Here is a 21,334-nt window from a genome sequence, read left to right on the forward strand (position 1 = left end):
ACCGCCCACAGAACCCCCGCAACGCGGCACGTCCCTGCGCACGGAGGCAGCCAGTCTGGCCTGGCTGGCCTTCCTAGGCACCTCCCCCGCAGCCCACTCATCCTCAGCAGCCGTACCACAACCCCACTGCAGACGAGGAAACTGAGGCAGAAAGGCTGGGAGAATCCAGCCAGTCCGACTGCAAACCCATACCTCCCACTCCCACACACACGGACCCTGCTGAACTCCCGCCAGGGCCAGCGAGAAACCAGCCCCATCACCCCACAGAGCACCTGGACCACAGAGGACAGAGCCCTGCCCAGGAGCCCGAGCAGCAGATGCAGGTCGGAAACCCAGCAGAAGTCCACATGTACACACACACACACACAAACACACACACGGCTTTATTGCTACAATGGCTCCAAAAGCTCAGTTCCTGGCCCCGTCTGGGCCCAACGTGCAGAGGCAGTGAGCAGCGCAGGGCAGCCCCTTCCTCTGGGCCGGGTGGGCCCCCGTCCAGGGCCAGAGGAGCGCCGGAGGGCAGTTCCGGAGACGGCAGCGGCGGGGAGGCAGCGGCGGCGGCGCGGGCTCACTTGAGGCGGTAGAGGACCTTGCGCTGCATGCGGTGCTGGACCTCGCCCCGCCGCAGCATGAGCTGCAGGACCTTGAGGACGGCGTGCTCCGGGTATTTCTGCGGACACAAGGCCGGATGCGGGAGCTGCTTCCCAAGGGGACCCCAGGACCCCTACCAGCCCGCCCACGGGGCCCTGTGGAGCCCCCTGCTCACAGGGAACTTTCCGTCACTCCCCGTGTCCTGTGATCGTGAGGGCTCACACTTCCTGACCGCCTACCACGCACCGGGCACTGCTCAGTCTTCACAAACACAACTCACTCCGTCGCCACAGCCCCTGTGCAGCCGGCACTGTTCCCACCCCCACTGCACAGCGGAGGAAACTGAGGCAGAGAGGAGCTCCGTCACATGCTCAGCCGCACAGCAACTAAGTGGCCCGCCTGACCCTAGAACTCAAGCTCCTGAGACGTGCTCTCTCGGCCTCGGTGCGCTCGCCCACAGAGTGGGCACGGCTCCCCCTGCAGCACAACACTGCCCTAAGGACCAGAGGGAGATGGTGTCCGTGACGGGGGGGCCGAGAACAGGCACCGGGACTGTTCCTGAGACTTAAAGGTGGAGACCAGTTCCCCACAGCATCCGCAGGGCCAGTGCCTCTCTATGGGGTCCCCAGGGACCTGAGAGGCCCACCCACCTGTCTCTGCTCATCCCCCCCACAAAAGCCAGGGTTGGGGGGACAGACAGACGGGAGGGCAGGGAGAAGCCTGAGCGTGGCTCCACCAGAACCCCAGTCACCTGTCCCCTCCCCCTCACAGGACAGAAAACCGGCCCTGCCCCAGGCTGCAGCAGTCCCGCGGGGGAGGCACGACCGGCCCAGGTCTGGGATGAGGAGCAGCAGCCCCACCAAAGCCCCATGCGCCAGACAATGGGACACTGGTGCTGGTGGATGGGAACCGGGCCACGGGCACCCACCCCTCCCCGCCAGACGCAGTGAAGGCCCACCTTACCTGCTTGGTGAAGTCCTGGATGATGCTGTGCTCAGACACCTGGGAGCCGATGGCAAAGCGGCGCTTGAGCTGCTTCTCGATGCGGCTCAGCATCTCCTGGTCCTCCTGGCTGGTGAAGCCCTCCACCCCTGTGGGCACGAGAAGGGGGCAGGTGGGTGGGACCGGTGCCGGGGCTATCAGTCCCGCCCACAGCGGGGGCTTGGAGACATGGAGGCCTCTACCCCAAGGAAGAGCGGCTAGAGCCAGACCCAGGAGAGAAATGGAGAGGCAGAGGGACAGAGCGTGCTGGGGAAGCAAGGGCCCGACGGAGGACAGGGCCGAAGAGACGAGGGGACAGGGCGAACACAGGGTGGGGAGGACACTCCAGGCGGAGGCAACGGCAGGCACAGAGACGTGAGGCAGGGACACCCCACCTGGGTCAGAGCCCAGTCCTCGGGGGGCCCCTGCAGGCATGGCATAGGGTTCGCTCTGACTCTGGTTAGAGCAGCAGCCACTGGCGGGCTGTGCAGACACACGGAGCCGACTCCTGTCTGCAGGGAGGGGGGAGTCGCCCCCGAGAGGCCCGCGCCATCAGGGCTCCGGGAGGGCTGCAGACGGGCTGAGCCTGCAGCGGGCGCGGGTGGGGGGGTCCTCAGCGCGGTGGCCCAGGCAGGCCCAGGGCCGAAACGCTGGCATGCCAGCCAAGCAGTGGCCTCGGGCGCCCCGAGGAGACCCGAGGGCCAGCCTTCCCGTCTCCAGGGAGGGAAGGACGGAGTGGCCAGCCTGGCTTCCAGGGCAGCTGAGAGTAAAACGAGAGAGCGAGCTTTACAGGGGTGCGGACGGCTGTCCTCGGCCCACGACGAAGCCGCACCCGTTCCGAACGAACCGGCCCAGGAGGGCTGTGTCCGAGGGTGCGGAGAGAACTCCCACCCTGGAGGAGGACGGCCGGGCGAGGAAGCAGGAAGGAAGCAGGTACAGAGGAGCAACAAACATTCCAGGCCTGCAGCCTGCTCCCCAGCCCAGGAGCCCCCAGCCCCCAGCCCGCGCCCGCTCACCCGACAGGGTGCCTGACAAGGCGGCGTCCAGCGTGGACACCTGGAAGAGCCGCAGGGCCTCCTCCACGTCCGCCTCCGTGGCGAAGGGCTGCAGCTTCATCTTGCTGAGGGCCTCCGCAATGCGCACAATGGCCTCCAGCTGCCTGTGTGGGGGCGAAGGGGCAACGTGGTGGCCGGAGCCCACACCCCTCCCCCACCCATCCCGACACCAGGTGGTGCCTCGTGACACCAGGTGGTGCCTGCCCAGGGGAGTAAGACTGCAGGGGACAGCACAGGCTGTCCCGTGACCTGTCACGACCCCCCTTCCTTTCCTCCCCAGTAATGAGCCCTGACCTTTGCTGCGGCACGTGACACCCGGCTAAAAGACATTTATTTCCCGGTCTCTCCTGCACCTAGTGCGTCTGTGCAACTCAGGTGTGGCCAACAAGTTCTATGTCCAAACATTCTACAGAAACTTTAGAAAGTGTCCTTAAAAGGTGGGCCCTTCTTTTCCCTCCTCTCCCGCTGCCTGGGACGCAGAGGTGATGGATGAGGCTTCAACAGCCATCCTGGACTACGAGGATAAAGGCGAGTCTGAAGGAACCCAGGCTGCCGATGACAAGAGCCACCACAACAGCCCCGGACCACTACTCCCTCGGATGCTTTACCGAAGAGGGGAACAAACTTCCAGCTCACTGAGACCACATTCCTTGGGTTTCCCTTCATACACGGTCAGACCCACTTCTGACTAACCGGTGCTGAAGGCAGGGTTCCAACCCAGCAGGCCCGAGCTCCTGACCACTACACTCGACCCTTTAACTCACACGGATGGAGAGAGTCGGGAGCCGAGAAAACTGAAGCCCAGAGAAGGAAAGCCATTTCCCTGCAGGCACACGGTGGGCCAGAGGCGAGGACCCAGGTCTCCTGACTCACAGGCCTGGTCTGTCCCTCACCCTTGGGCTTCCCGGCAGTGGGGAAAGCCAGGCAGCATCCAGAAAAGAAGGTTCTAGGTTTTCCTGACCTTACATAAACCAAGAAATACAGACGACCAGGGAGACCACTGTTCCCACTCCGAAAGGACCGCTCCCTGCCCAGGAGGCCTTACCCAGAGCCTGCGCTGTGTGGTTGGCAATGGCCACGGTCCCCCTTGCCGGGCACGCCCTGCCTGTAACGTGCGGCCCGCACACCCAGCCCAGCCCAGCCCAGCCCAGCCCGCCAGCTCACCGCACGGTGATGGGGATGCTGGAGCGGCGTTCGCTGTCCCTCTCGTGCTGACGGGCCCCACTCCGCATGAGGATGTACCGGTTCTTCAGCTTCTCCGCAGCCTCCGCGGACAGCCGGGGGCCACACCTCCTGCAGAACGACGGGAGCAGCTGCCATGAGGCCAGGAAGGACACGTCCCTGCCCCTGCCGGCTTACAGTCACACACCTCCCCCAACAGGCGGGACGCAGCGTTTGGGAAAGGTTTAAGTAAGATCTGGGCTATGAACACGTGCCACAGAGACCAGCAGGGGCAGAGAAAAACAGGCCCCTTCGCCAGAAAACGGGGAGAAAGGCCGGGCCCATCTGCAGGGGCTGTCGACCACCCCTCTTTCCTGCGAGATGACACGTGGCTTGTTGTGAAGGGGGGGGTGGCCTCGTCCGCAGCGCAGAACACCGGCAACATCACGCGGCCCAGCGTCCCCGGACAGCAGGCTCCCAGCGGTCCTCGCCGCCGAACCTCTCCACCGCCCAACACATCAGGACGTGATGGGCAATGACACCCACGAGAGGCCTGGCCGGGGCTGCTGCCCAGGGGCAGGGAGCACTCGGCTCTCCCAGCAGGGAGGGCGCACAGCGGGGGCGTCCAATCGGTTGGGGTCTACCCACGTGCAGGGCCCCCGACCCCCAGCAGCTCGGCTGACAGTGATTTCGGGGAAGCCTCCGATCTCCTGACCCGGCCCTCACACCCTGGGGATTCGGCCCTCACCCTGGGGATTCGGAGAGACCAAGGCCAGCGGGAGGGAGCAAGCTCCCCGAGGCCACGAGGAGGAGCTCAGAGCTGGAGAAGACCCAGAAACGACCGGGCTCCACGCGGCCCACCACCCCAGAGAGGGCTGTGAGTCGGGGCCCGCACAACGGAAGCGCTCACCTCCCATCGAAGGAGCCCCCAAAGACCCCCCCACCTCCCTGGGGTTCCGGCTCCAATGAGACAGCGGGGCATACGTCAAAAACCCTAGCACAGTGCCTAAAGCATGGCCTCTGGAGCCAGGTACCTAGGTTCAGATCCTGGCTCCACTACCTCCTCCCTGTGACCTCGACTAAGTTATTTAACCTTTGTCTCAGCTTCCCTATCTATAAACTGGAACAGTGATACACCAGTCTTATAGGTTAGGGGCAAGGGCTAGAGTTTACTTGTCCATAAAATATTCAGAGTGACACCTGGCACAGAACAATGACCCTATTATGTACCACACTATTATTGACCATCAGTAACAATAACAGTAATTAAAGACACAACTGCCACTTACTGAGCGTTTACTGGATACAGGGCTGTGCCACACACTTACTCATGGTCTTGGGCAATCCTTACAAAAGCCCCAGTAAACACCAACCCGGGGAAAACAAGGCTCAGAGGTCACGTGACTGGCCTAAGGTCACTCAGTGGGGGCGGGCACTACCCAGAGCCCATGTTCACACTGACCACACTGCCTCACCTCCCTGAATGTCACGGGGGAGGGGGCCTTCGGGACCATCTAAGTCCTACACCCTCGCTTTGGAGACAGAGCAACTGAGGCCGACAGCCACAGAGTGACCTGTGTGAGGTCAGAAGGCAGCAGAGCAGGTTCAGCAGAGCTGAAGCTCACAGAACAGCATCGTCTCAGGCATCCTTCCCGAGGAGCAGGCCCAGGGAACGGGGTTCTCTGCCCCACTGCAGGGGGCCGGGCAGCCCCAGCCCACGGGCCCGCGTGCAGGACTCACGCGCGGCAGTAGGCGATGAACTTCTTCAGCTTGGTCAGGTCGATCTCGCCGTCCACAGCCTGGGTCTGGGTCAGCGCACTCACGTGCAGAGTGATGACGTGTTTGGCCAGCATCTGGCAGGCAGAGGGGACCCCGGGTCAGCCAGCGGGCCCCCCAAGCCTGGGTCCCAACGGAAGTCAAGGAGGCAGGGATGGAGCTGGTGGGACTCTAACCAATGGAACAGGGCCGGCCCCTCCTTCCCTGGGGCCGTCAGCTGCTGAGACAACATCCTGGGGTGGCCACCCGGGCGGCAGCTGCCCGAGAACTCACTCCCCACGGAGGGAGCAGAGAGCAGCAGAGACAGGAGCCCTGCTCCAACACCACGACCTGGATCCCACAGGGCCCCACCCCTCTGGGCTCGCCCACTACGCAAGCCACCGAGTTCCTTTCCGAACCTACTCACCAGCACTGGGTGCGGGCCTGTCACTTGCACCCAGGGGAGAGGTCTACCCTGACCACAGGGCGCACCACTCACAGGAGAGACGGAACTCCGCACCCTAGCTCGGGCATTCTCTGCCGTCCCCAACCGCTGCTGCCGTGGCCGCCCACTTCGGGCCGCAGCTGACGGTCAGGACGCCAGCCGTGCCCCCGCCCGCCCTCCCCCAGAGCCGTGGGACTGGCTGGAGCCCCTGGCGCCCGGCGGCCCCGACTCACCACGTCCCTCTCCTCGTTGTGCTCGTCCTTGACGATGAAGATCATGTCGAAGCGGGACAGGATGGTGGGCATGAAGTCGATGTTGTCCTCCCCCTTCGTCTCATCCCAGCGGCCGAACACGGAGTTGGCAGCAGCCAGCACAGAGCAGCGGGAGTTGAGGGTGGTGGTGATCCCGGCCTGAGGGGGACGGTGAGGGCGGACGACGGATCAGAGAGGAGGACTCGTGCGCACCACCCCTGGCCTGCTGCCGCGGCCGCAGACGCCTGGGCAGGCACCCCAGGCGCGCCAGCCCAGGCGGCGCCTCGGCCGAGAGGGCTTGCCAGGGAGGCCCCTCACCTTGGCGATGGAGATGGTCTGCTGCTCCATGGCCTCGTGGATGGCCACGCGGTCGTCCTCGCGCATCTGAGCAGGGGAGGGGGCGTCTGTCAGACCGGGCGAGGGGCGGGGAGCAGGGCCGGCAGGGGGAGCAGGGCCGACAGGAAAGCTACAGCACGGCCGTCCCAGGTCCCGGCTTCAGGCCAGGCCAACAGCAGGAACCGGTCACCTCTCATCCTGGTGACAACTGTGTGGGCTCAGCTCTCCCCCCGCCCACTCCCCAGATGTGGAAAAGAGGACAAGCTGCCTCCCAGCTGCCCTACAGGGACAGGCAGGGCACTGAATACCAGTCCCCATTCTATGCTGCCCGGGCCTAGGAGTCCACACCCTCCCGCACCTGTCACCCTCACCTTGTCAAACTCATCGATACAGACGACCCCGCCGTCAGCCAGGACCATGGCTCCACCCTCCATGATGAAGTTCCGGGACGAGGGGTCCCTCATCACCGAGGCTGTCAGGCCTGCCGCGCTGCTGCCTTTCCCGGACGTGTACACCTGGGGGGCGGCATGGGGCCGGGGGGGTCAGGGCCCAGCACAGCTTCCACGCTCTGACCCCACCAAGTCAAGGCCACACATCACAGCTGGCTACAGGGGACAGAACAGGACTCGGGGAGCCTCCCTCTGGACGAGGGGGTCACCGGCCCGTCTGCCCTGGAGGCTCGCCCCTGCTGGACAACCCACCACACCCCGAGTCCCCGCTGAGCCCATGCCGAGCCCCACCAGGGCCCTGAGTCCCAGCTGAGCCCTGCCACGGCCCCACAAAGTAGGCCTCAGGGGCCTGGGTCACTGGGAGCGAGGTGAGGCCCAGAGGACAGGAGCAGCACACTTCCAGGTGCCCTCGACACCGTGACAGACCTCTGACTCCCAGGAGAAAGCTCCCCCGACCCGACTCCCATGCCATCTTTGTAAAGATCTGCAGGCCCCCGGGCCCTCCAGGTGCCAACGTCCAAACTGAGACGTGCTTAAGTGCAAAATACACACAGGTTTCAAACAGCACTAAAAAAGTAGCTAAAACAGTGAAGTATCTCCTTGGTATTTTTTATATTAAGCTCTATGTTGAAATACTTTAAGTATACTGGATGAGCCCTGACTGGTGCAGCTCAGTAGATTGAGCGCAAGCTGTGAACCAGAGGGTGGCTGGTTCAGTTCCCAGTCAGGACACAGGCCTGGGTTGCAGGCCAGGTCCCCCAGTAGGGGGCGCACGACAGGCAGCCATGCATTGATGTTCCTCTCCCTCTCTTTCTCCCTCCCTCCTCCTCTCTCTAAAAATAAGTAAAATCTTTTTAAAAAAGTATATTGGATTAAACAATATTACCAGCATTAATTTCACTTGTTTTATACCATTTTTTTAATGCAGCTACTAGAAACATTTAAATCACACCTGTGGCTCACACCTGCAGCTCACACACACTTCTGCTGGACAGCCTGGCACAGAGCACTTGGCACACCTCTCACCTGTCCAGAGTCCACCCCCCACCTGTACCTCCCGTCCCACCGGACCCGGCAGGCAGGCCTCCTCGCCCCTCTGATGCACAGACACCGCCGTCCCTGCAGAGGCCCCGCTGTGCACCCTTGTGCTCAGACCCCTGTGCGAGCTCTCACTAGCGAGACGCTTGGCTGTTCCATCCCAGTCTCCTCGCCCACAGGACGCGGCCCCAGCGCCTACCGCAGAGCTGAGGTGCAGGGTACGCGAGTAAGCCTACACAAAGCACTTCACGCAGCGCCTGCCCTTGCCTTCAGCCGTGACGATGACCAGAGCCACGGTTCGCTGCATGGACAATAAACGGAGGCTCCGGGAGCTCAGGGGACTTGCTTAAGGTCCACGGCCCATGACTGGCCAGGCGGAAACCCAAACCCCACCCTGACTCTCGTCCGGTGCTCTGTACCCCACCCCAAGATCACACCCGCCTGCTGACTCCCTCCCTCCTGTCCTCCTGTGCCACCTGGCCACAACCAAGGGGGGTGAGGAAGAGATTCTGGGTGGTCCTGCCCACCACGAGGACCCAGGGGACCGAGTGGCCCTGCTCTGCAGCCTTCCTTCCTAATGCGGCAGCCAGAGAGAGCAGCCCCTCCCGCACTCACCCCGATGGGAGAACACTTCTCTACGAACTTCAGCAGCTGGGACTTGGCCGTCCCCGGGTCCCCCAGCATCAGCAGGTTGATGTCCCCTCGGCGAGTCAGTCCGTCGGGGAGCCTGGGGGAAGACGAGCAGGTGGGTGCGGAGGGCTGGGACTCAGGCCGGTCAGAGTGGTGGGTGGGCAGGCAGTTGGCCCCGACTCTTACGGGCCTCGGAGCAAGGGGAGAGGCAGGGGCCCAGGCCTGAGACCACGGTCACAGCCCATGCCCCCCCCAGCCTCACCCACGGTCACCTGCCTCCCAGGGAGGGGAGGGTCAAAGGAACCCAGCCCCTGGGGCTGGGCTGGGGTGCTCACAGCGCGCATTGAATAAACACCCCTGGTAGCTGGACAGAAAAAAAGCAAGGGAGCTGCCGGTGGGGGGGGAAACACTCGAACCAGCACCACGTGGGCAGGCTCCCTTAGGCCTCTACACTTCAGTTTCTTCATCTGTAAAATGGGCATGATCACAGATTTCTCACAAGGTTATGGGGATGGACTGGGTCTCAGACACACATTAGCCCTTAGAACGGACACGGGGTGCCCTGTGAGTGCCAGGTTTGTCACCTGTCACGTCCACGTGGGAACGTGGGTTCAGAGAGGTAATCTCTCCCGCCCAAGGCCACACAGAAAATAAGCAGCCCAGCAGAGATTTCATCTCTGGCCTCCAGACCGCAAACCCAGAGTTCTCCCCATGGTACCCGCCAGGTCCTCTTCAATCCACCCCCCCCCCCCAGCCAGAGCTGGGCGGGGTGCTCTCTGGAGAGATCAGAGGCCAGCCCCCAGCCAGCTGACAAGGAGCCTGGGGGCTGGGCACGGGCCTGCGTGGCAGGCAGGGCGGAGAGCCCTGGGCAATGAGAGCACCCACGTCTGACCATCTGGAAGCTCCCCCACTGTGGGCCGAGTCACCGCCCCAGCCCCAGACCCGGGGGACCTGAACCTCTACCTTTTTCGGGAACCCCCAAAGAGTAGGCAGGCGATAGCCTTCTTCATGTCCATGCCCCCAAAGATGGAGGGGGCGATGCTCTTGGAAATGACCTCGTAGATGTTGGGGAGGGCAGCCAACCGCCGAAACTCCTCCTCCTCCTGTGGGGTCACAGCCCCGGCAAAGCTGCGGCCTGGGTGGGGCGGGGAGAGGGTGCATGAGAGCTGTGTGAGGGGGAACCAGCTCCAGCCCCCTGCCTTGGCCTGGGCCCTGCTCAGGGCGTCTCAGAAGGGAGGGTCCTCAGAGTCAAGACGGCGCAAATGTCAGCACAAAGACAGAGCCTGGTTCTCCCCTCAGGAGTGGGCCTGCGTGGTCCAGGGTCCAGTGAGTGAGAAGAAGAGTAGGGAGGAGTCAGAGGAGCTGAGGGCCAAGCTGTGGGGAAACTTGGGGACTCCTGGGAGTCTTCCACCTTGCTAAGAGGGGTGGAGGGTTCTCAGCCGAGGACTGACGTGGTGCCTTTGGTTACAACAGCATCACTTACCCTGAACACCATGCAGAAGAGTGGGGGTGGTGGGGGAGGGGAGCACAGGCCCAACAATGACGTAGCAGAGACATGGGCTCAGCCCAGGGCACAGCACAGCCTGCTGGCGGGGCCAGGCAGAGCCCCACAACCAACTCACCGGAGCCATCTGTGTCCACCTGGATGCCCAGGACCCGGATGTAGGAGCTGCGGATGCCCACGCCCACCCTGTCTCGGCCCTTGCTGGAGGACAGGCCAAACTTCTTAATGGAGTAGATGCCCATGATGGTGACCCTGTTCCCGGGGACGACCTTGTCACACAGGTACCTGAGAGGATGATGGGGGAGAAGCGGAAAGCAGGTGAGGGCCTGGGGCAGACACAGTGTTCTGATCCCACCCACCTCATCACACGGCCCACCGCAGCACGTCCACCGGAGCCTCACCACCTGAGCTGGCTCCAGATCTCCCCATCCCCATGGGGCCAGAAAGCGGGGCCCTCTCCCCTCACCACAGCCCGCCCCGTGCCCGGGGGGCTCCGCTGCTCGGAGGACGATGCTGACAACCCTGGTCACGGCGGTGGCCCGCCCCTCCCGCTGCCACTGCCTTCACAGGCTCACGCTCCGCTGCTGGAGGTTGGGGAGGAGGCCCGATGCTGGCCCGCCCCGAGCCCTCAGAAGCCCCATCTCAAAGTGAATGAATGTCTATTCGCTACGCTGCACACCTGACATAATAGAAAACAACACTGAACATACTATAATTAAGGAAGATGCAAAAGGCAAAAGTGAAATGAAAATAAAAAACAAAGAGCTCCATCTTCTCCTGTCACCCTTGCCCCCTTCGCCACCTCCAGGGAAGCCTTCCTTCCGCAGCGCCCCCCCCGCAAGCGCCACTGCCCTACTCTGCCTCCTCATGGCCCTGCAGGCTCGGCCAAGCCGTTTGGCCTCTGGACTTTCTCATCCTCTTTTGGAAAATAAGATGTTGAAACAAGGAAGCCCAAGTCCCTCCAGCCGGAGTCAGCGCGGCGTGGAGGGAACACTCGGACGTGCACCCGCACGCTGCCACTTAGGGGCTGTGTGGCCGCGGAGGTCGCTGCGCCTCGGAGGCTGGGGGGATGCCGACCCTTTACCCGACCCCTCAACCGCGGTGGGTCAGGCGAGGCCACAGACACGAAGTGCTCCCTGCGCCAGAGACTGCCACGGCCTACGAAGGGCTGGCGCCGCCACCGTGAACGCTGGACTCTGAGACTCCTCTCTTCCTGCGCCCACCGAGAAGCTGTGGGTCAAGAAATGCGTGGAGAAAATCTAGTGTGTGATGGATACTTAGCTTGTGTCAGAAACTGAGCTCAATATCTGACATGCATTTTCCCGTTTGAATCTCACCACAGCCCGATGAGAGATTAGGGACTGTCGTGATTGGTCCCCGTTGTACTGGTGAGAACACTGAGAGGCCCAGCATGTTCGTGCAGCTTGCCCAGGAGTCCGACTTCTACACATGCTACTGTCCCAAAGCAGCTACCGACACCCGCAGGTCTGCTCCGGGGAGACACTGACACCCCCAAACACCAGTGTGGGCCCCAGCTCAGAGCCCCGGTCAGCACCTCCGACACTTCTGCCTACGCCACCGTGGGCGGCCAGGCCTCGACTCGGCCCCCTCTCCCTCCTTCCAGTCGCTCAACGAAACCCAAGGAAGACTCTTCACAGCGGGGCGGGGGCGGGGGCAGGCTGGGACGAGGCCCTCCCAGCTGCTGGTGGTCTACTGTGCCACCTGGAGCCTCCCAGCTCTGAGAGGGCGGGACAGCGTCTCCCGGGAGAAACACAGGCTCAAAGCTCCACCACAGTCAGTGACGTGCTCTCAATCTGCAGGACGGGGGCTGACGCGCCCCAGCAGGTGACAGGGAGACAAAACTACAGGGAGCCCTGGGCACAGAGCAAGAGTCCCCGAACCAGTCATCTCTCCTCCCCCACCCCCCAACGCTGGACGGTCCACCCCAGCACCAGTTTAGGGACAGCCAGGGACAGCTGGCTGCCCTCGAGGGTGCCGCCCAGCCCCTGCCCACCTCACCTGTCGCAGTAGAGCTGCATGTGTCTGGGCATCTCCCCGTGGGGCACCGCGTCAGGCAGCTCCTGCAGCTTCAGGGTCTGGAAGTCCACGCACTTGCACTTGTCGGGCATGATGAAGTACGGGTCCAGCGGGCACTTGGGGCGCCCGGCCTGCTCCCTGCAGGGGGGAGAAGGCAGGGTCACCAGAGCTACCCTGAGAAGCCAGAGCCCACGGAGCCCCTACCAGGAGCCAGCCGCCAGGAATGGGAGGCGTGGCGAGCAGATCAAGGGCCTCCGTGAGCCGGGAAAGGCCCTCAAAGGGCAGGTCTGTGGGGGCTGGACACTAGGTCAGCAGTGGGGAGACCTGCTCCAGGCCAGACTCCTCCATGAACTTGCTGGGAGGCAGACAAGTCCCACTCCCAGCCCCTCACGGGGTCTCGGTGTCCCCACAGGTAAAGAGGGGCCAGACTGCCAACGATCTTACTAAACCCACTCGAGTCCCAGGATCCCTGGGGGTCTGGCACACTGAGACCATCTGCAGGATCTAGGCCTCTACATGCCCGTACGTAATGAAACCACTAACTACCACAGCAGTATCGCAGCAAAGCACCAGCACCATTCCAGGTGCCAGGGACACGGCAGTGAATAGAAGCCCCTGCTCCTTCGAAGCCTGGGTCCTAGTTGGCGGGGGCTGGAAGACACACCAGCAAGTAGCCACGTGACAGGGTGACGGGCAGCTCTGTGCGCGCACGCAGGCCGGGGAGAAAGGGCGGCCACATAGGTGCACACCGAGATGGCAGGTCGGGGGCAGAGGTGTGGGGAAAGACAAAGGAAGAAGTGAGGCCACAGACTGCGGAGGTCGGAGGAAAGGAAGTTCTGGGCAGAGGAGGCAGCAAGCTCAGGGGCCCCTGGCCAGGAGGGGGCTACGTGTATTCCTGGAACAGACGGGGCAGCACAGCTGGGCCTGGAGGGGCAGGGAGATCGGACGGGGCCAGGTGGTACCGGGCACAGCGGGCCTCAGCTTTGGGTCAGACGGAGATGACTGCAGCACCTGCAGCGGGGTCACCTGACTGGGGACGGGGGTGGACACAGGGGTCAGGGAGGAGGCTTTGCAAGGCTGCGGGAGAGAGCAGACAACAGCACGGAGCCACGCCAGAGGCGGCAGGATTGGTCTGCGTCTCCCACACAGACTTACGGGCAGAGCCAGAAGGACCCCTGCGTGTCTGGATGCACAACGGAAACAAACACCACGAGACCAAGGACTTGGGCCTGGACACCCAAAGCCACGGTGTCTCCCTCTCGGGGTGGGAGGGTGGGGGGGGGGGTGTGGGCAGCTGTGGGGATGGGGCAGGATCAGTTCCATGTGAGACACGGGACCAGTTCCAATCTGGGAATTGGGTGGCCTGGCAGACAGCCGAATCTGAGCCCGAGTGTCCTCTGCACATGGACCACATCTAACAACGTAAGGTCACCTGGAGGACACAGAAAAGGGGGGGGGCTGGACCCTGCCTGGGGCACTGTGGCCCTTGGGTCCAGGAAGCTGGCGGCCAAGAAAGAGCAGCCGGGGAGGGAGGGCGGGGCCTCCAGACCGGGGCTGGGCAGTGGTTCTCTGTGAGGGGCCGACCGGAGGCATCTTCAGGGCCCCGAAGCCACACACACTCTGCCTTTGCAGTGCAAACGAGGCCACAGGCACAAACCAGCGAGTGGCTGTGCTCCTGGGGACTCTGGGTGCAGCCCAGCACGCCAGTCTGCTTCAGAAGACTGCAGACAGACCCGTCCCTCTGAACCGCTTTCCCCTCCCGGCCCTGGGCTCCCCACAGGGGTCGTCCAGGTGTCCTCGTGGGGGCGGAACCCACCACTGCAGAGGGCACCACGGTGCAGAGCCCCGAGCCCCAGGGTGTCAGTGCTGCGCCCCTCCTGCCGGGCGCGGCCTGCCCGGCCCCTCCCCGATGTGAGGCAGGGTCCCCACCCCTCACAGCCCCGGAGGCCGCTCCAGGCCCACTCACGTGTTGCACTTCCTGGGCAGGGCGTAGCCCTCCAGGCCGGGCCGCATGGCGATGTTGGTGAGGGTGTTGCGGCAGCTGCGGCACTGGATGGAGATGCGGGTGGCCTTGGCGCGGACCCCGGAGGCCGAGATGATGATGCCGGGGATCTTCACCAGGTGCGACATCATGTCCGACTGCAAGGGAACCATCGGAGGGCGGCTGGTTACAGGGAGCCAGGTGCACGTGCGAGTGTGCGTGAAAGTTTGTAAGGAACACCGAAATATTCAGGGGTAAAAATGCCGTGCCTGCAACTTACTTTGAAAACACTTTAGCAAAGAGAAGAAAAAGAGAAAGCAAAGCAGAACGTTAACAACCATTAGATCTGGGTGAAGATACATGGGATCCCTTACACCAGTCCACCTTATTGTGGCATTTTACAATAAAAACCAAAAAACAAGGCAAGTTTCTCCCATCATCTGTCCTTCCCCACCCCCAGTAGCTTTTCCTGGACAGACGGGCAGGCAGCAGGTCCATGCTGATGCCCTTCCCTCCAGAGCCCGGCCGGCGCTGGGGAGGGAGAAACATGGAAAGGAGGCCGGTCCCCCTTGGTAATCGAGGCCAGAGCCGCACGCGCCTGCCACGGCCCACAGGCAGACTGGGGCTGTTCACACCGCCAGACCAGAGAGCACGTTTTTGGAAAACAATCCACAGAGCTGCAGGGGTCCTGCCACTGCAGAATTCCAGAGCTGGAGAGGACGGGGGTGCCCTGGCCCGGGCCTCCCAGGCGCCCCTGACAAGGGACCTGTCCAGAGCAGCCTGGGCTCCTGCTACAGGAAAGCTGTCGCCCAGAGCGGGCCCTTCACTGTGTCTGCCAGCAGGTCTGAGAACAGGAAGCCTGTCCCCGGCTGGGGCTGAGGCTGGCCTCTCTGATGAAACAGCTCCCCACAGGCAAGCCTAATGCCACTTCCAAGGACAGGGAGACCGTGTGTACTCAGTTTTGTTCCGAACAGGGTCCCGGAGCCCCTCCCCACTGCTGAGAAGCCCTGCTGCCGGGAACAGAGAAGAAGCTGACGGGCTCCACAGCCTCACCTCTGGGGCAGACCTGCCGTCGGTTGTGCTCACCGAGGAAGGTTTCACGGCCCGCCCCCGCCCCCAGAGCTGCAGGACTGTGGGATTCGAGCAAAGGCCAGAGCAGGGCCAGTGGGTGCGGTGCCCGAGGAGGAGGGCTGTCAGCCGGACGGGTGACACTGGGACCCCACTGTAGCCTTCAGCAAGCACAGCCACCAGCTTCCCCTCCTGTGACTCTCACACTCCCCCCGCTTTGTGACGGAACTACGCCCTGACACCCCATCCTCCTCGCGGCTCTCGGGCTTCCACTCCTGCCTCCTTCATAAATTCTCCTTCCACACGGCGGCCAGAGGGACCTTCCAAAATGCAGTCCGTCTGTTCTTCTATGTAACGCCCCCTGGTTTCCAACTTCCTACTGTGACTCCAAACCCGAGCTCCTTTCTGCAGCTGGAAAGGCCTGGCCCCCAGCCTCTCCACCCCTTTCTTCCCGCCCTTTCCCCAGCCTTCACTCCCTGGGGTCTGGCCACACTGGCTTCTTCCTGTTGCTGGAAACATGCCACATCCCCACGTCAAGCCTCTGCACCCGCATCTCCCTGAGCCTGGACCGCACCTGCCTCAGGCTGCCACGCCCTCAGACCCGACCCAGCTCTTCCTCAGAGGCCTGCTCCGACCGCCACTGCCACCGCCTCCCTCTGCGCTGTCACACGGCCCCCAATTTCTCTTTGTGACTCCTGTCCCAGCACCCAAAGTCATCTCATTGCTCCGCACCAGTTTCTCCCTGCAAGCTCCCTGGGAGCGAGGCCCCACCTGTCTAAAGTGAGGGTCCGGCCCAGCACCTAGGGCAGTGCGGCCACTTGGCAGGTACTTGCTGAATAAATGAACGGCTGCATGACAGACAGGCTCTGCCAACCTCTCCCGCTTCCTCGTTACATTGCCACCGTGCCCGCTGGCTTCCTCCGTGGCCGTGGTCACCCCATGCCCTCTCGCCCGCGGCTTTGCACTGGCTGTGCACCCCACCCCATCCCAGCGCTCTGCCCCAGCTGCTCGTTCTCATCCTCCCATCTCCACTCGGTGCCACCTTCCCAAAGGAGCCGTCTGCACCTTTCCCAGAGGCCCCCACACCTTCTTGTCACCCTCTTAGTTTCTGCCACTGCACTGACGACCACCTAAAACGATCCGGGGGGCTGGTCACTAGCTTCCTCAGCTTCCATATGCCCTCCGTGAGGACGGGGAGCGGGCCCTTCAGTTCACCGTTGCTTCCCCAGGACCCAACGTGACGCTCTGCCCACAGGGCCTGTGGACACCTGTCCAGTGGGCTAGTTCTGCCTGGGCTCACACAGCCGGCAGCCAGGCTGCCCGCCTCCGAGTCCCTCTGCCCCGCGCAGCAGCCCCTGCCGCCCTCCAGCCCGCCTCCGAGCACACCCACCTTCAGGCTGCGAATGCTGGACGGGCTGGCGTCCGACTTGAGCATGACCTGGATGTCCTGGAGCGCCTCCTCCCCAGCAGGCCGGGGCCGCGTCACCTCGTCGGCCACCTCCTTGGCGGCTTCCTCCAGCTGGAGAGGAGGAAGGGATAGGTTGTCAGGGACGGGAGCAGGGCAAGGCCTGGGGGACGCAGGGGCGGGGTCCCACTCACCAGCTGCAAGTGTTCAGTAGGCTGCTTGTACAAGAAGTCGGCCAGGTCCTCGTCAAAGCTGGCCAGGTCCTCCATCTCCACCTCGATCCAGTACTCCCCCAGGTTGTAGTGCCGCTTGAGCTCATCCCTGCAGTGGGCGGGCGGCAGGGTGCAGGTGGGGCAGGGTGCAGGGGAGAGGAAGCCGACACTGGCTGAGGCACTGCCCCAGCACTCCCCTCCCCAGACGCACACGGAGTTGCAGAGGCTCCCCGCTGCCGGCAGACGCATCCCCCACAGAAAGCTCTGTGGAAGGATGTTTCAGCACCCAGACAGGGCTCTGAGACAGGTCAGTGTGGGAGACTCTCACTGCACAGCAGTCCTTGTTTCAGGACTCTTTGGGGCCTTTCACTCTCCCTGGGGGAGCTGACAAGGCACACACCTCGGAGCTTGGGGACCAAAGGCAAGGCAGCAGACACCGTGTCTGTCTTGTCACCCACCAAGCTATATGCAGAGCACCCCATGGGACTATTGTCCCAAAAGCACATTTGGGGACCACAGGCCTACACAGAGCCCTCTCCCCTTCTACCTTATGCTCAGGAGTCACTCAACACGGCAGCCTGGCACCAAGAGCCCTCGCTGTGACGGGCCACCCGAACATCTGCCTGTGCAACCGCTACGTGGGCCACTTCCCGCACAACTCTTCTGTCAGCTCCGGGGTCACCCCGAACTTCAGCTCCTCTGGAAGCCTCTCCTAACTCCGCTTCTACACTCCTCTGAGGTGACGATCACCAAGTAACGATTTGTTGGTCTCTGTGCCTCGCTCCCACCGACTTCTTGAGGGCACGTGGGACGAACCCTTTCCTGTTGGTATGTCAGGGTCCAGCCCAGGGCCAGGCACCCAGGAGGGCCACGCTGGCCGGTGCGTGAGTACTTGGAGGCAGGAACGGCTATACCCATTTTACTGACCAAGAAACGGAGGACCAGAGAGACTGTCACTTGGAAGTCACTCCACCAGAGCCTGGACCGGCAAACCCCTGTGCCCCGAGTGTGAACAGCCAACCATGGCGTGGTGCGGTATCACAGGCCACACAAGGGCCAGGTGCAGGGACCTTGCCCAGCGTGTTCAGTGCTGCAGCCCAGCACCCAGAACAGCACCTGGCAGGCAGCAGGCGCTCAGTCAACAGCGGTTCCAAGATTGGAATGCGTGAATGAATGAATGAAGAAAATCACAACTCCCCTCTTCATCTGTAACACCCACAGAGAACTTGCGTTTCCCAGACACCTGACACTCCGGGGGATAACAACAAAGACATAGGAACAAGATCTGGTAAAAGAACCAAAGGGCCCAAGTGGCTCTAGCTGGGTTGTTGGGGGCCGACTCAACAGGTGACTCACTCAAAAGGTAACCGCAAGTATGACATATCCAAAACCATATCCCACGACGTGCGGGGGCCTGATGAGGCATCGCTGAGACCAAAATCCCTAGAACGGGACAGGCTCCTTCGCCTCCCTGCCAGTTTCCCCATCTGGGTCCCGCAAGACACCAAAAGGCTGTGGGCGGAGGCATGTGCACAGCTCCTCAAGCAGAGGGGGCTGCAGGCGCCCGTCCCCTCCCGCCCCGCTCCAGCCCGCACCTGTATTTGAAGGTGAAGCCGGTGCGGTCCGTGCCCACTCGGTACTGCCGCAGGAACTCCTTAAAGCGCCTCTGCAGCTGCGACTTGCGGGCTTTGCCCTCATCGGCCGCGGTGTCCCCCCCGAAGCTGTCACTGTAGAAAATGCCGGGGTCGTCGAAGCCCGACATGACTGCACCTGGTGCGGGGACAAAGGGCTGGAGCAGACTGGGGACAGCGCGCGGCCTCCCTTCTGCTCCGACGTCTGGGCCTCGGCTCCGAATGCGGGGCAAGGTGTCCAGTTCCCGGATCCCGACCCCAGTTCCCCCGGGACAAACCCTTGGCCGCCCTTACTGCACGCCCAGAGGCGGACGCCTGCCGACCCCTATGGAGCCGGGTCCCCGCGTCCCGACTCCCCAGGCCCACCGGGCTCACCTCTCTCTTCCGGCACTCCACGGACCCGGGGACACGAGCAACCCACAAGCTCCGCCGCCGAGTTTCGCGGGAAAAAAGAGACGCCGCGTTCGGGCGCCGCGGCCGCTGCGTCCCCATTGGTTCGCTTGGGCCTCGCGGTCAGTAATTGGACCGTTCTGGGCCCTAGAGCCAGCCTCTTGGACCGGCATCCAAAGCTCATTGGCTTTGGGGCTCATGACGTCAGGCCTCCCGGCCTCTTTCCGGACTCCATTTTGTGTGCCAGAAAATTTGGCGCGAAATTTCTGATGTGGGAGGGGAGGGGCGGGGCCGAGCGCAAAGATGGCGGAGGGGCGGGTCTTCGGGCCGAGGGTGGGCGGGGTTGTGCAGAGCTGTCAGTAGAGTGCGCTTCTGAAACCTTTCTTAAAGTCTCTAAGCAAAAGACCGCTTTCAGGGCCACGGGGTGAAAGGATCGAGGGTTCAGAAGGTATAGGTCCCCTGGGGGCTGGGAGGCCACATGCACACCTGCCATGTGTTCTCACCGTTAACAACTCCCAAAAGCTGGATAGTCATCAGGCATAAATGACCTCTGGTCTCCTTAACGCAAAGCCATCCCAAACTTGGAACGCGACGTTTTCGTAAACCCCGAGGTGCTCGGGGGTTTTTTCATCGAAGATCTAAAATTATTTGTAAATGTTTAAAATTTGCGAGAACTCACAATGAGATTCCCAACCTAGCTGGAAAAATGGTTCAAGATTTGGCAAAAATCGACACATGCTCAAGCAGCAACAAGGGCTGCATAATCTCCCTGCTTCTTCAGCCCCAACCCCGACACAAACTGGAAAGAACTTTTTATTCCCTTTGCCACCTTCACACAAAGGTATATCGATATGTACAGCGAGTGTTTCAAAAGTGTATTTTTACAGTGTATAAAAAGGATACCGCAAGTGAATGTGAAACTGGCTTTTCTCATTGATACCTCGTGGAAGTCTCTCTGAATGGGCACATAGATCTAACTCAGGCAAGCTACTTGTTTCCATGGTAAGAATAGAATACAAGTTATTCAGCCACTTCCGGGCTGGTAGATTTCAAGGTTTCTCTCCCTTCCCCTCCCTCCCTTCCTGTTTTGCCACTGCAAACAATGACTCCCCAAGCCCTTCCACGGAAGACAGGAAACCCGTGGCACCCACAGTCTCCTACGTCCTTGCTCCTGGAGCTCATTGCATGTCAGAACCTCCCAGGGAGCTTGTCACAAACAGGATCCAGACTCCAGCCCCAGGTGTTCAAAACCGGGGCCTCCCAGGGTGGGTGGGTCCAGGATTCTGATGTCACCTGGCAGAGGCTGGTGTTGGGACACCGCCTGGCCCTCCCACCCGCTGTAGGAGGTAGGTGCTTTGTTCTCATCTTGCCAGAGAACAAAAGGAGACTTGAAGTGACTTGTCCGAGGTCCCAGACTGAGTGACAAAGCCAGGACTGGGGACAAAGGACCTCCTGACTCCCAGCCCTCTGAACCCGTTGTCTAAGGACCCGCCTTGTCTCCTGGGTTCCCAGATACACTGCGAGCAACAGGCTTTTGCTTTCCCAGATTGGGAGGCTGTCTTTTTATTTAAATTGTTTTTAAAAAATAAAATGCTATTCTTTATTTTTGGAGGGGAAGGGAGGGAGAGAGGGAGAGAAACATCAATGTGTGGTTACCTCTCACACACCCCCTTACTGGGGACCTGGCCCAAAACCCAGGCATGTGCCCTGACTGGGAATTGAACCGGGACCCCTGTGGTTTGCAGGCCGGCACTCAATCCACTGAGCCACACCAGCCAGGGCAGGAAGCTGTATTTTTAATATTGCAGTGGCTTTCGGGACTTAGGGGACAGACTTGGGTTAGGGATAGAGCTGGACAGACCCAGTTCAAATCCTTCGTCACCCTCAGAGAGGGTGACACTCCTCACAGATGTGCTGTGAGAACTGTATGACGTGACATCGGTGAGGTGACTTGCAGCACAACCACCGCTTAGCAAGAACACAACACCCTCATCACCCGTGTTTCGTCACAGGAGATAATAATGTACAATGGTGGCATTTTCCATGCATCCATCTCATTGGCTTCTCAAGACAGGCAGGTGAGGTGGGCCTCACTGCAGGAAGGTTCCAGGTAACAGAACGGAGCCCTCAGAGAAGTCGACAACTAACCTTTTAACAGCAGAGCTACAGAGTAGCAGGGACTTCAAACCAGGGACCACACGGGTGGACTCGTGGTCCAGGATTCAGATTTTATCCCAGACCCTGCTCATTTCAGCCTCAGAGGGCAACCCCATCCTCCAACAAGGTGAGTCTTGCATCAAGCAGGGTTCACCACAAAGATTCACCCACCAACTGCTTGAAGCTCACCCTCCCCCCACCAAGCCATTCTCAGAACAGAACACAACACCCAAACCGGCTCCAGCCACCCATACCTT

At 61.8% G+C, this 21,334-nt stretch overlaps 1 protein-coding gene across 1 annotated transcript; it reads right to left on the reverse strand.

The window, feature by feature from the left end:
* Nucleotides 1–357: 357 nt before the first annotated feature.
* Nucleotides 358–19,004, reverse strand: MCM5 (minichromosome maintenance complex component 5). Its single transcript, XM_045826515.1, has 17 exons — nucleotides 18,906–19,004; nucleotides 18,495–18,669; nucleotides 16,882–17,008; nucleotides 16,673–16,801; nucleotides 14,200–14,372; nucleotides 12,216–12,371; nucleotides 10,315–10,481; nucleotides 9,656–9,827; nucleotides 8,678–8,789; nucleotides 6,947–7,090; nucleotides 6,558–6,623; nucleotides 6,222–6,398; nucleotides 5,529–5,641; nucleotides 3,792–3,920; nucleotides 2,589–2,731; nucleotides 1,555–1,682; nucleotides 358–670 (listed from the first exon to the last, which is right to left on the reverse strand). Exons 2-17 carry the CDS (start codon nucleotides 18,659–18,661, stop codon nucleotides 569–571), a joined length of 2,205 nt encoding a protein of 734 aa, XP_045682471.1. The 5' UTR covers nucleotides 18,662–18,669; nucleotides 18,906–19,004; the 3' UTR covers nucleotides 358–568.
* Between the last annotated feature and the right edge of the window lie 2,330 nt (nucleotides 19,005–21,334).

This window comes from Phyllostomus hastatus, unplaced genomic scaffold, assembly GCF_019186645.2.
Source record: "Phyllostomus hastatus isolate PE091 unplaced genomic scaffold, TTU_PhHast_1.1 phas_scaffold_755, whole genome shotgun sequence".
Classification (NCBI taxonomy): domain Eukaryota; kingdom Metazoa; phylum Chordata; class Mammalia; order Chiroptera; family Phyllostomidae; genus Phyllostomus; species Phyllostomus hastatus.